Source organism: Sinocyclocheilus anshuiensis, unplaced genomic scaffold (genome assembly GCF_001515605.1).
Source record: "Sinocyclocheilus anshuiensis isolate Anshui unplaced genomic scaffold, SAMN03320099.WGS_v1.1 scaffold602, whole genome shotgun sequence".
In the NCBI taxonomy this organism is placed as follows: domain Eukaryota; kingdom Metazoa; phylum Chordata; class Actinopteri; order Cypriniformes; family Cyprinidae; genus Sinocyclocheilus; species Sinocyclocheilus anshuiensis.
This window is the reverse complement of record NW_015547658.1, coordinates 89,083-102,991: the sequence shown is the minus strand read 5'-3', so window position 1 is coordinate 102,991 and position 13,909 is coordinate 89,083. Positions and strand designations below refer to the sequence as shown.

Below are 13,909 nucleotides of genomic sequence, written 5' to 3'. Positions count from 1 at the left end.
CAGAATAGTTTCTATACTGTAATAAATGCTATGTCAATTAGCACTGCATTGTTCATATACTTTATTTATTACCTGAAGATGAGTGGACAAACACAAATAAACCATATATTGTCGCAATCCGCGAAAAAGGGTTAATGCGAATAATGGGAGATGGAAACGCATTTTGCGAATAAATCCTGCATGAGCGTTCAAAAAAGTTATGGGACTTTGCGCTATGGGACAGCATAGCCTGACTAACCAGCGGAACGATTTAGTTGCACAGCATCTGAAATGTTGTCATGGTCATTCTGAAGTGCCCGAGCAAAGTCTGTCGTCAAAGTATTTCTGTATAACTGTCTCCCAGTACGGTCTACCACGACTGTGTTCCCAAACAGCTGACATTCACCTCCAAAAGCAAGACCGCATTTATTGTGTTTCGTCTGCTCACTCAAAGCACAAGTAATTTATTATATTTGAGAGTTATTACATTCAGTGGCTTACTTTTCTTAGTGATATTTAGTACCAGTTTATCAGGAAGTGACGATTTTGTTCTCTCTGACTCGTTGGATGGAAACAGTGCTTGTTCGCAAATGTTTTATGCAATATTCCAATTTTGCGCATTAGTTAAATTCGCAACTTTGGATGGAAACCCGGCTTATTAGCAGTCAGTCATGATCAATTTATTCCAATTGATTCCAATAGTAGCAGGGTTAACATGATAAAGACTGATTCGGCTGGTCTTGTGACAGAAACGTGGCAACCCCAATGAGGAAATGGTAGCACGCAAGTAGACCGAAAGGGTCTGGCTGCAGCTTGGCGCTTGCACTCTCAGACGTGCATTCTCAGGCTTGCACTCTCAGACACTTGAACTTCCGCTAGCGACACTTGCAGTCTTTTTTATTTTGTTCTATTTACTTAACGAGAGACTTTGCGCATTACGTTCATATTCTGCTGTTCTGTGGCCACGGATTTGCGGGTCTTGTCTTTTTCTTGCAGGACCCTGTAGGTTACGGTACTAAATTAGTTTTAATCATTAAATCACCACCACAGCGTCTTGTCTCCATTGGCAACATGCAGGATTTGTGTCGATTGCAAGTGACATCGCAGGTAGCGGAGAGTGCAAGTGGCGATTGCAAGTGACTTCGTAATTTAGTTTCTTTTTTCTTGTCTTCACCACCTGGCTATACTGTTGTAAAATGTTGAGAGATTCAAACAAAAAGTAATCAATAAATAGAACAAAATAAAAAATAAAAAAGACTGCAAGTGACGTCGCTAGCGGAAGTGCAAGTGTCTGAGAGTGCAAGCCTGAGAATGCACGTCTGAGAGTGCAAGCGCCAAGCTGCAGCCAGACCCTTCTCAAGTAGACGTTTTATTGTGAGTTGAGTTCTTACACGGGATGTAGGACAGCATGACGATGATCAAGAAGTAGTAATAGTCAAAGGACACATTGTATTTGTTGGGGAGCCTCAGGGAATACATGCCAGATCTCCGCACATACGGTAAGGAGGCATGTATCGTCAGCAGTTCTCCAATTACTCCCAAGGGGTACATGACAATAAACATGTTATACCTGAGGAAGACAGGAGAAAGGAAAAAGACAAAGAAGGGAAATAAATGAGACTCAACTTGACATGAGACATCACACATTATAAAATACACGCACCAACATTACTTCACAAGATATTATTATATTACATAATTATCATGTGGTTATTTATAATCAGGTTGAAGAGGTAGAATATGCAGGTTAAATTGTGAATTAGAGTAACTTAGTTTTGGACCTTTTTTTTTTGCAGAGTAGATGGGCACTCGAGTTAATGACTCGGACTCGAGTCGCATTTTTATAGACTTCAGACTTGACTTCGGACTCGAACTGAAATGACTCCAGACTTGACTCAACTCGAGGAAAAGGATTCGTGAATATTTTAAAAGCAACTTGAGTCTTTAAAAGCGCATCATAACTGCGGAGCGGATCACATAACAAGCGCTCAGGGTCGTTTATGGTAAATATCTTTCAGCGCTATATAGGGCTTTATTCAAGCCCTTTCAGCTCCGTGCGCTTTCTTTATCTCTCTCTAGACACCGGCACCAAGTTCAAGAGCTGCGGATGACGCGGTTATTTTAGCAACAACAGAAACAGAAAATTATAGATTACTTTCACTTAAACACAGCAGAAAACAACAATGCTGCAAATATAGTTATTTTTCTTACTATTTATCCATCTATAACCTATGACTCTGACTATTTAAACCAGATGTGACAACACGTTTCTGATCTACATTTAGCATTATTAATCTGTAGGCTAAGAACATATATATATATATTGGCCTAATTATAATTGGGAAAATTGTTGTTAGATGCTAGGATGGAACTTAAACTTTGAAACTGTTAGTTATCTTTCTTTTCTGCTCAAGATGAGAATGTTTTGATTATTGTCGCTACATTGTTTTTAGTAGGCTAGATACTGCTTTTAAGTAAAATATTAAAATAGTATAGATTTCAGGAGGAACACCCTGAACAGAAACAGTTTTTTTTGTCACATGGCCTCGCATGTATCTAAATGTAAAAATAAAATACATGTATAAATTTATTGTTTTTTTTTGTTTTTTTTGTCTGGACCTTTGCTTGGAAGAAAATATAGAGGCCACGCCTCTTGGATAGAGGTCGACCAATATGGGATTTTTACTGGCCGATGCCGATATTTAGAAATCAGGGCAGCCGATGGCCGATATATGATGCCGATTTTTTTGTCCGATTTTGTTTATTTTTTTCCCCCTTCATCTCATATAAAAGTGAGTTTGAGTAAATGATTATTGCAGGGTACAAGATAGTAATAGTAGTAGTAGCCTAATTCAGAGTAATAATACATGGCTCAAAACTTAAGCACCTTTTCAAAACAGTTCTGAAGCATGCTTTTTGTTTATGTTTGCTGACAGACACCAGTGTTTCCCACAGACTTGCAAATGCAAATTCATTCTCTGCCAGCAGGAGGCGCTGTTGGAGCGGGAGATATAGCGGTTTCCCCGGTAACAGCTGTAATCAAATCAGGCATTGCAGGAAAGATTAAATGAAAATGACATCAAAGCTTTTCTGAAGACGGTTGGTTCTTTTCAAAGATACATTCATATAAAAACACCCGCGCTGCATTTTAATTTTGAAACGCGCAGTGCTCAGTTTATTCAACAAAGTATAAGCCTTTTGGAAAATCTATTTACTCAATGTATGGGAAACACTGGACACTGCTATAAGTCAAATGGCCAAGAGATAACAACAATAAAAGTTTACACATATTACACAGCCTGCTGCTCATAACTGCTTAAGAGTGCGCTGGCCACGAGCGATGACATCGTGGATGCTATTGTCGGACCTACACACACATTTCATGAGGAAAGTTAACGTGCACATTATAAACAGCCCAGAAGTTCAGTCTGAATTGCATGTTTCTACTTTCACATGCAAATGACTTGTTGCACTTATGAATATGATAACTTTCCGGCATCAATTCTAGTAGGGTAAAACGTAATTACGCTTTCGAAATGGTCTGTTTTGCCCTGCCATCATTAGCTGAAGCTGTGTGTGAACAAGAAGCGGCTGCAGAGTGTGAGTTGCTCCGTCTCTCACGCAGCCAGAGAGATTCTCCAGCATTCCCCAACAACGCTTAGCTGCCCGCAGATGCGCCTGCCTATAAATCGGCCTAATTTGCAGCACAATCGGCCAATGCCGATTAATTAAAAATTGCCAAAAATCCGCTGATTAATCGGCCGGCCGATCAATCGGTCGACCTCTACTCTTGGAACTTTAATTGAATACCCCTGACTTATATCATAAAGAAATACTTTATTTGTATGGTTTTGTAATATCTGTGTCAAATTATTTCCTTATGTGTCATGGTAGATCGTACTCTTATTATAGAATTTGATTACAGAAAAACTGTTTTGAACATGGTAATGGATTAAAACACAAGTAACAGGCTGGATGTATACATTAACCTTATATCTTAACACCTCTTTTTTTTACAAAGCAGATCATAGATCATATATTTTGTCTATAGCCTATAAAACAGCTTCGTAAATAGGAAGATTTCAATACATGAGGATTATGAATGGGATTTTTTTAGTGAGCCATTAAATGACTTGAAACTCGACTCGGACTCGTGACCAAAGACTCGAGACTTGACTCAGACTCCAGCGACAAAGACTTCAGACTTGACTCGGACTCCAAGTTAAAGACCTGTGAACATCTCTGGAGTAGACACAGTATAAACTAATTACTAAAGCACTAAATAATTTTCCACTGCTAAAAGATTCACAACTATTTATCCAGGAATAAGAAAACAGGTACATGAGACATACATGTCTCATTGTTCAGGGATTTCCCACTCTCCAGTCTACACCTGCCTGCTACATATCCCTGTGCTGAATTATTTTTCATTGCTGGTGGGGTTAAAAAATATCCCCACTGGTGAGGCTACTCCACTAACAGACCGTATGAATTTCCAAAAATAAAGATGCTTTTTAAAATATTGCCAAGTATAAAACTGCAATGTGATACTGGCAGAACATTTGCAATGGGCTGAATTGGAAATTCCCAAGCCCATTATCACTTGGAATCTGTTATGGATAGGGTTGGGTACCGAAACCCGGTACCAATATGGCACCGGTACCTATGTAACCGGTACTAGAACCGAATCAGAACAAAGATTTCGGCGCCATGCCTGAGCGATCGATTGAAATATTTGTCCTCTGGTTCTCCGAAACGGATGTAAGAAGCATCATTACTGGCACCGCACGTGAAAAATAATTTCCTGACTGAGAAAATGCACGTGAACTCAAGTCGGAAAGCTCTAATAATACAAATCCAACAAATCTTTGTAGTAACGAGAGTGTCCATGTTGCACATTCCGACTTAAAAGCACAATTCGGGAAATGAGAGCAACTGAGGAGCGTGTGAATGCAGTAATTACACTTGCTCTGATGGCAGCAGGTAGCCTTCAGTTAACTAAGCTAAACATGCTTAAATTAAAATGCCTAAAGCTAAACTTCCCTTATATTCACATTTCTAAACCTGTTGTCCAACAAAAGAGAACAATATAACCTTTTTACTCAACACCAGTGAAATGCTTCCTTTTGTGATCTGATGTGGCTTCTTGTCACAGAATGAGGCAGAAAATATGTTCCATAGGCTACTTTAAAAATAATACATCGATTAGCAATGGATTATAAATGTACTTATTATGAAAATACCAGAGATGGTTTGAATAACACAGATAAACGATAATGTCGCAGTCGAGTGTTTATTGTCTTTGTTTTATCATTCAAACCATTTATATGTTCTGCTTACTCAGTTACAGCTATAATAGCGATGCCTTTTTCCATATAAGGGATTTCCTGGAGGGTCATGAGTTCCGCTACTTCTGTGACTGGATATGTAGATTTTCTGTGGGAGGGCGCCCTCTGGCATCCAGTATGAATGAAACAGACATCATGTGTTTATAGTGCTAATGGCCAATCCATCATTTTTGGGGGAATTTTTATTTATTTATCATTTTTTAAACAAGTACCGGTTCAGGCACCGTTTAGGAACCAGAACCGTTTTAAAAGTATCGATTTGGCACCGGTATCGAAAAAAAAAAAAAAAGATACCCAACCCTAGTTATAGAGTTAATTTATTATTTACATATTTTCCCTTACAAATCTGCTTGATGCAGCATTTTGTATGTATATAAGTATGTTGTGGGTGTTTTAAACATTTTAAAAATAATTAATATATCATAGAGTTGTTCAATTAAACACAATCTGCGGTCATGTCACATTCGAGTTGCATTGTGGTATATGGAGCTGCCTGAAGTGTACATATGAAGTAGACTTGCTCCCTTACTCAAAATCGAGGGGCTCCATCATTATAAACTTCCCTCATCCACTTAAAGTGGAAAGTACTTCAAAATGGCAATGGAGAAATTAAGTAAGTTTGTGAGTGTGTGTCTAAAACCGAAGTGGAAATGGTGAAATTTAGTGGTTTTTCAAACTGATCTTGGAGCAACCCCAGCACTGCACGTTTTATATGGCAGCCTTATCTGACACACCGACTTCAGGTCTTACAATCTCTTGTCCACACTTTTGGATTAAAAGTCCTAATGGACATTGTTTATTGATGACCTGTAATTACCAGAGTATACGCTTTACGTACAGTAAGTGTGCTCCTCTCAGTTGCTCAAGCCCAAGTGAACGATAGTAAAAACTTTGAACAGTGACACTGACAATGCTAGGAACGCCATCACTTTGGGGTGTGTCTTTAGAAAATGTATTTAATCTATGTTTAGTTCAGTGCACAGCCAATACTCATCATAGATATATGTGAATACAATTGGAAAGATGCACTGTCTTTTAAAAGTAAATATACTGTGTCAACAGGCACCGCAGAGAACAGAGAGCGCATGGTAGAAGGGAGAGGATTTTTTCCACACATATTAGTTTATTTGGAATGCCAGAAGAACACATTATCCGAACATATAGTTTGCCAAGCCATGTTATTTTTAATTTGCTTCAGGAAATAAAAGACGACTTCGAACCCTCAACGAGGAGTCACGCAATACCAGGTCTATCAAAACTTCTTGCAACCCTTAATTTTTTCAGTATACTGTGGCTTTTTTATTTCTTTATTCTTTATTTGTGACTACGCTAATTTGCGCTGCACTTGGTATATTGCATTGGTCAATAAGTAAATGAGATGTTGCGTCTTTCCCCTTTAATTTGCACATTGTTAGTAAATCACCCGCTGAAATTTTCCCTCCCATCAGCGTTGTTTTGGAATTGCGCTCTCACGCTAATTTACCGTTTAGTAAAACTGGCCCCAATACTCTTCCCCTGTAGGACAACTGGGTTAGCAACCATTTCCACCTAGACAGTCGGGTGCATAATTTTTCATCTATACCCTCCCAATTCAATTTTTCAAATTCATTAGAACCAAAATAAATACTTAAAGTCTTAAAACCTAATCCCCATTTAAGGTTTCCAGGCAGCTGTAATTGTCACAGCCATCTGCTGGAGTGCCCAGGAAAGCTACCAGAGGGCACTCCTCCTGGATCATTGCCCAGTGCTTGTGGACTTCAGTTTCCATCACCCTTTGCTCTGATTATTGGTAAATTATACCCTCAGCTGTGTGTGATTAAGAGTTACTCAGCTCACCTGTATTTATATCCTGTGGATTACTGTTTTGGGACTAAAATAAAGCTGCTATTGGATCTTCAATATTGTTCCGTGACCGAATAGTGCAGCCATCACCGATCCAGCAGCTAGTGAGTGGCTACTAGTCTTTTGAAAATTTACTTTAAGATTTATCCACCAGCCACTATGAAGGACCGGATGGCACTGATGGCTCTGTGCAGGGGATGGAGGTAGGAGGCTTCGCCCAGTGGTTTTGGACTTCGTCGGTTGGGCTGGATCATAATGAGGCTGCACTCAAGGATTTCTTTAATAATTGTGTGAATGGTCCTCTGCCCCAGTGGGAGATGGAGGGACTTAGGAACCTGGACTTCTGGGGCTTCATCAGGTATCTCCATCATTGTAGTCAGTGGGCCACACAAGGTCAACCAGAACCCTTCTGCAGGGATTTTCCCACCAGCCCTGGCGTTCTGACTCCTACTGAGAAGCGAAGGTTGAGAAGGAAGAGGGCCGCTAACTCCCCTCCGGTCAATCCAGAGCCCACTCCAGAGGAAGCTCTTCCAGAGCCCCTTCGCAAGATAGCCGCCACATCATGGATGTCACGCCACAGTCTTCAGCCTTCACGGATGCCACTCCTGTGTTCCCGGTCATCGTGAACATTGCTCTTGAAGACACTCAGGCATTTAAAAGACATCTGGGACTGATCTCTAGTTTGACAGAGTGACCACTGATTTCGGCCAGAGCAGCGGGCTTCTCAAGGGCCTCAGCACTGGTTGTCACAGAGACTGTTCCGTTCCATGAGTCCACTCACGAACCTGCTCCAGTTCAGGAGTCCTCAGAGTCCACTCAAGAGTCTGCTTCAGTCCGAGAGCCCTCAGAGTCCACTCATGGATCCGCTCCAGTCTGGGAGCCCTCAGAATCCACCCATGAACCCACTCCAGTCCGAGAGCTCTCAGAGTCCACTCATGAACCCAAAAAGCTTTTTCCTGAGCCAGGGAGATCAGACCAATTTTTGTTTTTAAGAACTCTGCAAATATCTAAAATATCCAGAATCAAAAACAGGAACACTATATGTTTGATTGTTATGCACAGTACTATTAAAAGGGGATACTTTTTTATAAGCAAGGCATTTAGATAAAATGTTGTATTCAGTAGTAAATAAAGCGACTGGTCTCCAGTTCTTCAAAATATATAAATCCCCTTTTAGGCAATAATGACAAAACAGCACATTGACAAGACAGGCAACATACTATCTATCCTCATAAAGATCCTGGCCAATACAATGCCAAAAGTGTTTTTAAAATTCAGAATGCAAACCATCAATGCCTGGAGATTTTCCTGAACTAAGCTGACCCACAGCAGAAGTTAGTTCTTTATAGGATATATATCTATGTCCAAAGCAGGCTTTGAAAAGGAGTCTATTTGAGGTAAATCTTGAAAAAAATTGTGCAGGCCAGTTTGCAGCACAGTACTCAGCAGTGTAAAAATGTGAACAAAATTCCACTGCATGACAACTGGTACCATATGTCATCCTCCCATCAGGAAGATGCGAGCAGAAAAATTGTTTGTGCTTTGCCACTTTACGTTCTGAATGAATGAATGAATGAATGAATAAAAAATAATTGATAATTGATAGCCTTGTAATGTTTCCTAGTTTCTTTGTTTTCTGAGTTTTATAATTCTCAGAGTTTCCTATAGGGCTGCACAATATATAGTTTCAGCATCGATAGTCACATTGCAGGATGTGCAATGTTTAGTATAGGCTACTGATCGTTATATTTATACTGATTTTATATATATTTTTTGCTCACACACAGACATAGTGTCTACACTGAACGCAACAGCTGTACAGAGATACCCATTTTAAATACATGTAATAGCAGAGCTACTGCACGCGATTTTCAGTGCTGGAAATCCATTATCCTTTGTTGAAACTTCCGCGTCGTCATGGAGAGCGCAGGTCACGGTCGCTTAGCAATGGCAGACACCACGAAAGCACAAGCTCCCGAGCACTTTGGAAAGGAGAAAGCGGTACGACTGGCGTTTTCCCACGTGTGACATGTGAATGGCCCCAAAGTCTGTCTACACTGGATGCGACAAAGTGACCGTTGCCAATCATTTGAACTTTGTGTCAGTACGTCATAAAGAGAACACGGCATCAGTTTACTGTGGGGGATTTGTCGTGCCGCGCCGCATCCAGTGAGATATATCCAGCTGCAACTATTGCATCCAGTGTAGACAGAGCATCACTGATTATAATGCATTCATTGTTTTTTGTCTCGTTGCGTCGAACCATGCCGCTAGCGTCCAGTGTACGTGAACACTGAATTCTGTTCACTTCTGCTTTTATTTGTGCCTGAAATACTGTGCTCTGCAAGTATCCTTGTAAACGCAGATGCTTATGGCTTAGGTGAAGGGAAACAATTGAGAAAGAAAATGGATGTGTAACAGTATATTGGTTTACAGCATTTTAATGTTCTTGAGGCTTTCTGTGTTATGAATGTTAATCAAACAACAAAACACAAAGAAAAATCACTTTTGTAGCTTTAACACAGATTTATTAGATTTAATTTATAAATCTGTAGATTTATTTTTTTAATTTAAATTTAAACTAATTTAATTTTAGTGAAGACTATGCAGTGTTATTTTACATTTGATTATTCAATTTCTGTACCTGAATACTGTTAGACTTACCTGAAAAATATAAAGCACAGCTTATTTCATTTGTATCTTTGTTCTGTTATATTTATCTATGCTTGTAATTTGTTAATTTCCTATGCTGATTTACGCCCCTACAAAATCACCTCAATCATTGATTATTTTTTCCCCCCAAATAAACTATTCAAGTCATGTGGTGATTCTTTTTTCATATCGCAATATATAATCGCAGAAAAATAAAATATCGCAATGTGAGTTTTTCCCAATATCGTGCAGCCCTCGTTTCCTTGCCTTCGTGTTTTTGATCTTGGACTGTTTCCTTGTTTTTGATTGTTTGCTGCCTGGCCCGATCATTGCCTGTTTATTGGATTACTCTTTTGGATTTGCCTTGGATATTACTGTTTTGCTGGTGTTAGACCCTGCCTGTCTGACTACGATCTTAATAAAGCTGCATTTGGATCCTCAACTCTGTCACGCTCCACAGGTTACATAAATAAAATAAAAAATTAATAAAAATGCACTTGGAACATCCATGTCTGCAACAGAAATAAAATGAGACCTTACCTTTTCACACTCTCATTTAAATAGGCTAACAGAGACTTGTCATTTGCACTTATATATTGTTGCTCTTTTGTTAGTTTTGACTGCTTTTATTGTCCTCATTTGTAAGTCGCTTTGGATAAAAGCGTCTGCTAAATGACTAAATGTAAATGTAAATAAGATCCCAACTCCATCTTTTTTTTTTTGCTATAGCTTACCATTCAACCAAGGATCATATTGATGAATTAACTCTGCTTCTATAGATGATATCTCATTCTCAGTAGACTCAATCATTTATTTGAACACTTTAGTAGAATTAGCAGTATATTGCAGGCAGAACATCTATGTTGACTTTTCCTGTGTTCCACCACTGTCTTAGGCTTTCAAAACTAGTTTTTTATTATTATTTAAAAGATTGGCATTTCATTTCATTGGTGTAATAGAATAATAAATAATTTTACTACTCAAGTGTTTAGGTACATTCTGTCTAAACAAGCAGCACTTACTCTATTATTATTATTCACCTTGATCAATGTGTATTACATCAAATCAGGGTTTAACTCTCCATATATTCAAAAGATCATTAGCCTTAATTAAAATACTGTAACATTCATCATGCTGCAGTGTAAACATTCACATTATATCTATATCATAGTATATGGTGGAATGAGCACATGAAAAAGATGAAGGTCAATGCAAATATTCTTTTAATAAATCCACAAGAGGGTAAATACAGGACAGGCAGGCAGGCGACACCCATAGCGACATAGTAGACTGGACAAGGGAACACAGGACAGACTGAACTAAATACACAGGCAAATGATGAAAATTAACAAGACACACTTGAACCAAATGACATAATCAGACATAGACAGTAAACTAGGTCAAACTGAGCACATGGGGAATGAAAACACAACAAAACAGTCCTGGGGTGTGATAGTTTGCCCCCCTCCCGGAAGGCGCAACCTCACGCCGCAGAGACAAAGGGATGGACAGAGGGGGACTTAGGAGGATGACAAAGGAGTGGATATGGGATGGTGACGGGGACGGCAAAGGGCTGGCAGGAAGGCAGGCTGACAATACAGGTGGAGGTTCAGGCTGAGGACAGACAACTGGTAGGAGGATGATGAACAGAGTCCAGGGTAGAGACGACAGAGGGAGGAGCCATGGAGGAAACAGGAGGAACCAGGGCGGATCAGATGGAGAGAGGAGCCAGGATGGAGACAGAAGGAGCCAAGGCGGATCAGACAGAGGGAGGAGCCAGGGAGAAGACAGGAGGAAACAGGAGGAGTCAGGCGGGACCCAGACCCCAGCCAGGATGGCGGCCCACTGTGGAGCCGACGGAGGGAGGAGCCATGGTGGAGGAAGGGTTGATGGCTCCAGGGGACCGACCAACGGCAGCGGAGCAGGTGGTGGTGAAGCCCGTGGCAGAGACGGAGAGCCGAAGAGCCAGGGTGACGCTAAGTATCTGTAGGGCCAAGGCGAAGCAGTTGGCTCCGGCAACCGAGGTGAAAGCGGGGATCCGGAAGGCCGCATTGGACCAAGATGGAGCCAGAAGGAAGGAGGAGCCTGACAGAGCCAGAGGGACGGCGGGACGAGGCACAGCCGGAGGAGTGGAGTCCCGAGGCGGAGGATGGTCGACGACTGACCAAGGTGGAGCCAGAGGGACGTGGGAGGCCGGCGGAGCTGGTGGACTGACGGGCCATGGTGGAGAGGAGGGAGCTAGGAGCCATGTTGGAGCCGCTGGGTCAACGGGCCGAGGCGGAGTCTAGGACTCAGAGGCTGGAGGCGGAGACAAGGGATCCTCCAGCCACGACGCCGTTGGAGACTGGCAGACCTGCGGCAATCTTACCGCACAGATGGTGGACTGAGGGTGAGTTGAGGGGCTGACAGGAGACAGCGGAGGCGATGGTGAGGACTGGTGCAGAAATGGTGGGAGAGGGAGACTGGGCGGGAGTTCAGGATGATCAGGGGGGTTTGAAACGTTGTGTACTGCCCACACACACCATAAGGCCACTTCCAGCACCGTGAGCGCCAGCGACAGGGGAACAACCTCCGTGGTCATTATAATACAGGCATTTAGTTCAGGGCAGACTGATATTTCCAGGTAGACAGACAGTTCAAGACAGCCAGTTCAAATACGACCTCCGTTGTCTAGGATGCCGGGTGTATTCAAAGCGATAAAGCGACATTACTGTCTACAGTGCATGGAATGGTGTGCTGTGATTGGTTGAGCGGATATATCGCATTCTGCAGAGAAGGGAAAAAAGTCGTTTGTCACGTTTTTGAAAAAAAGGGAGAAAACATGACAGAATAACTCAGTGGATATCGCATTTTGCGTAAAATAAAAAAAGTACTTTTCAATACCGACCAGATACAATACTGCTTTTAGCAATAACTACATTTTTTTTAAAAAATGGCATTTAACAGTCCGCGGGTTGAAGCGACCCCAATAACGTGATATTTAGTCCCTGGGATGTGAATTTTACTGGAAGATCCCTGCCGAAAAACTTGTATTTTACCCCCGAATGCGATTTTTACAGGGGAATCTACGGTGGCCGAGAAGTGCAAAGCAAATCACAATTCTGAAATTTGTGTACATTCACAATAAAAACAAATCTTTGTGGTTTTGTAAAATAAGCCTAAAGAAAAATAGGATGCCACTTTCTGCCGTCTGGTTTCCTTTCGCTCAGCACAAAAATGAACCGAAACTCTGCATACTAGGCTACTTGTTGCACAGCTTTTCTTTCATTTTCTTAATTTATTAAGTAAAAATATATTTATTGTATAGGCCTATTTATTCATTATATATATATACATATATATATTGTGATGAGTCTCCTGCTCTTCCTGCTACGGCCGGCCAGTGGGTGTGTCTAGGAGACTCATCAGGAGAACGATGTCCACCTGTTCTTCCTGCTATAAGAGTTGTGGCTTTGTTGGTGTGGAGAGGGTCTGGTTTGCTCCCGTTTGCGTTGTGTTTGTTTTTGGTTTTGGAATGTTTATTTGGATTTTGTTATGAGTTGTGAGACTTGTTCTGTCTGACTCTATAACATCTGTGTCAAACAGAAATGGCAGTTCTTTTTCCTTTCTTTTGTTAATAAATAATTTGTTGCAACCTTATCAACCGCATGTCCTCCTTTCATTTGTTACGGCTTTGAGCCGGTCGTGACAAATGTGGGGGCTCGTCCTTAAATTTAGACACTTGTTTCGATAAACTTTCGGAGGATGTGGTTGTTTTTTTTTGTTTTTGTTTTTTTGGTTGCTTAGCGGGAGTTTGGCTTTGGTAAGTATTGGCTACAATTTATATATTTGAGGCTGGGTTTAGTGTTGGCTATGCCTTTCCCTGTTTAGGTTTAGCGGAGTATCCTTAACGGGATGCTCCGATCTTTTGTTATTTTAGTTTGTTTTGTTTGTAGGCTACGGTGAAAGCAGTTAGAGCAGTTGTCTCGGGAACACGTCCGTGTTTTGTAATGGTGACTCGTTAATCGGTCGCTATTTCAAACGCTGGTTTACAGTGTATAAAAACCCGCTGCAAGTAACTGTACGAAGATTAGGGATGAGTTTAGATA

The 13,909-nt window shown here is 41.0% G+C and overlaps 1 protein-coding gene across 2 annotated transcripts in view; it reads right to left on the bottom strand.

Annotated features, from left to right (window-relative positions):
- The window catches only part of hacd1 (3-hydroxyacyl-CoA dehydratase 1), a 55,851-nt gene that overhangs the window by 3,895 nt on the left and 38,047 nt on the right, over positions 1 to 13,909 (bottom strand). For both annotated transcript variants that reach the window (XM_016504441.1, XM_016504442.1), the window contains exon 6: positions 1,371 to 1,549. In XM_016504441.1, the coding sequence (XP_016359927.1) occupies positions 1,371 to 1,549 (179 nt within the window). The remainder of the gene's footprint in view (positions 1 to 1,370; positions 1,550 to 13,909) is intronic.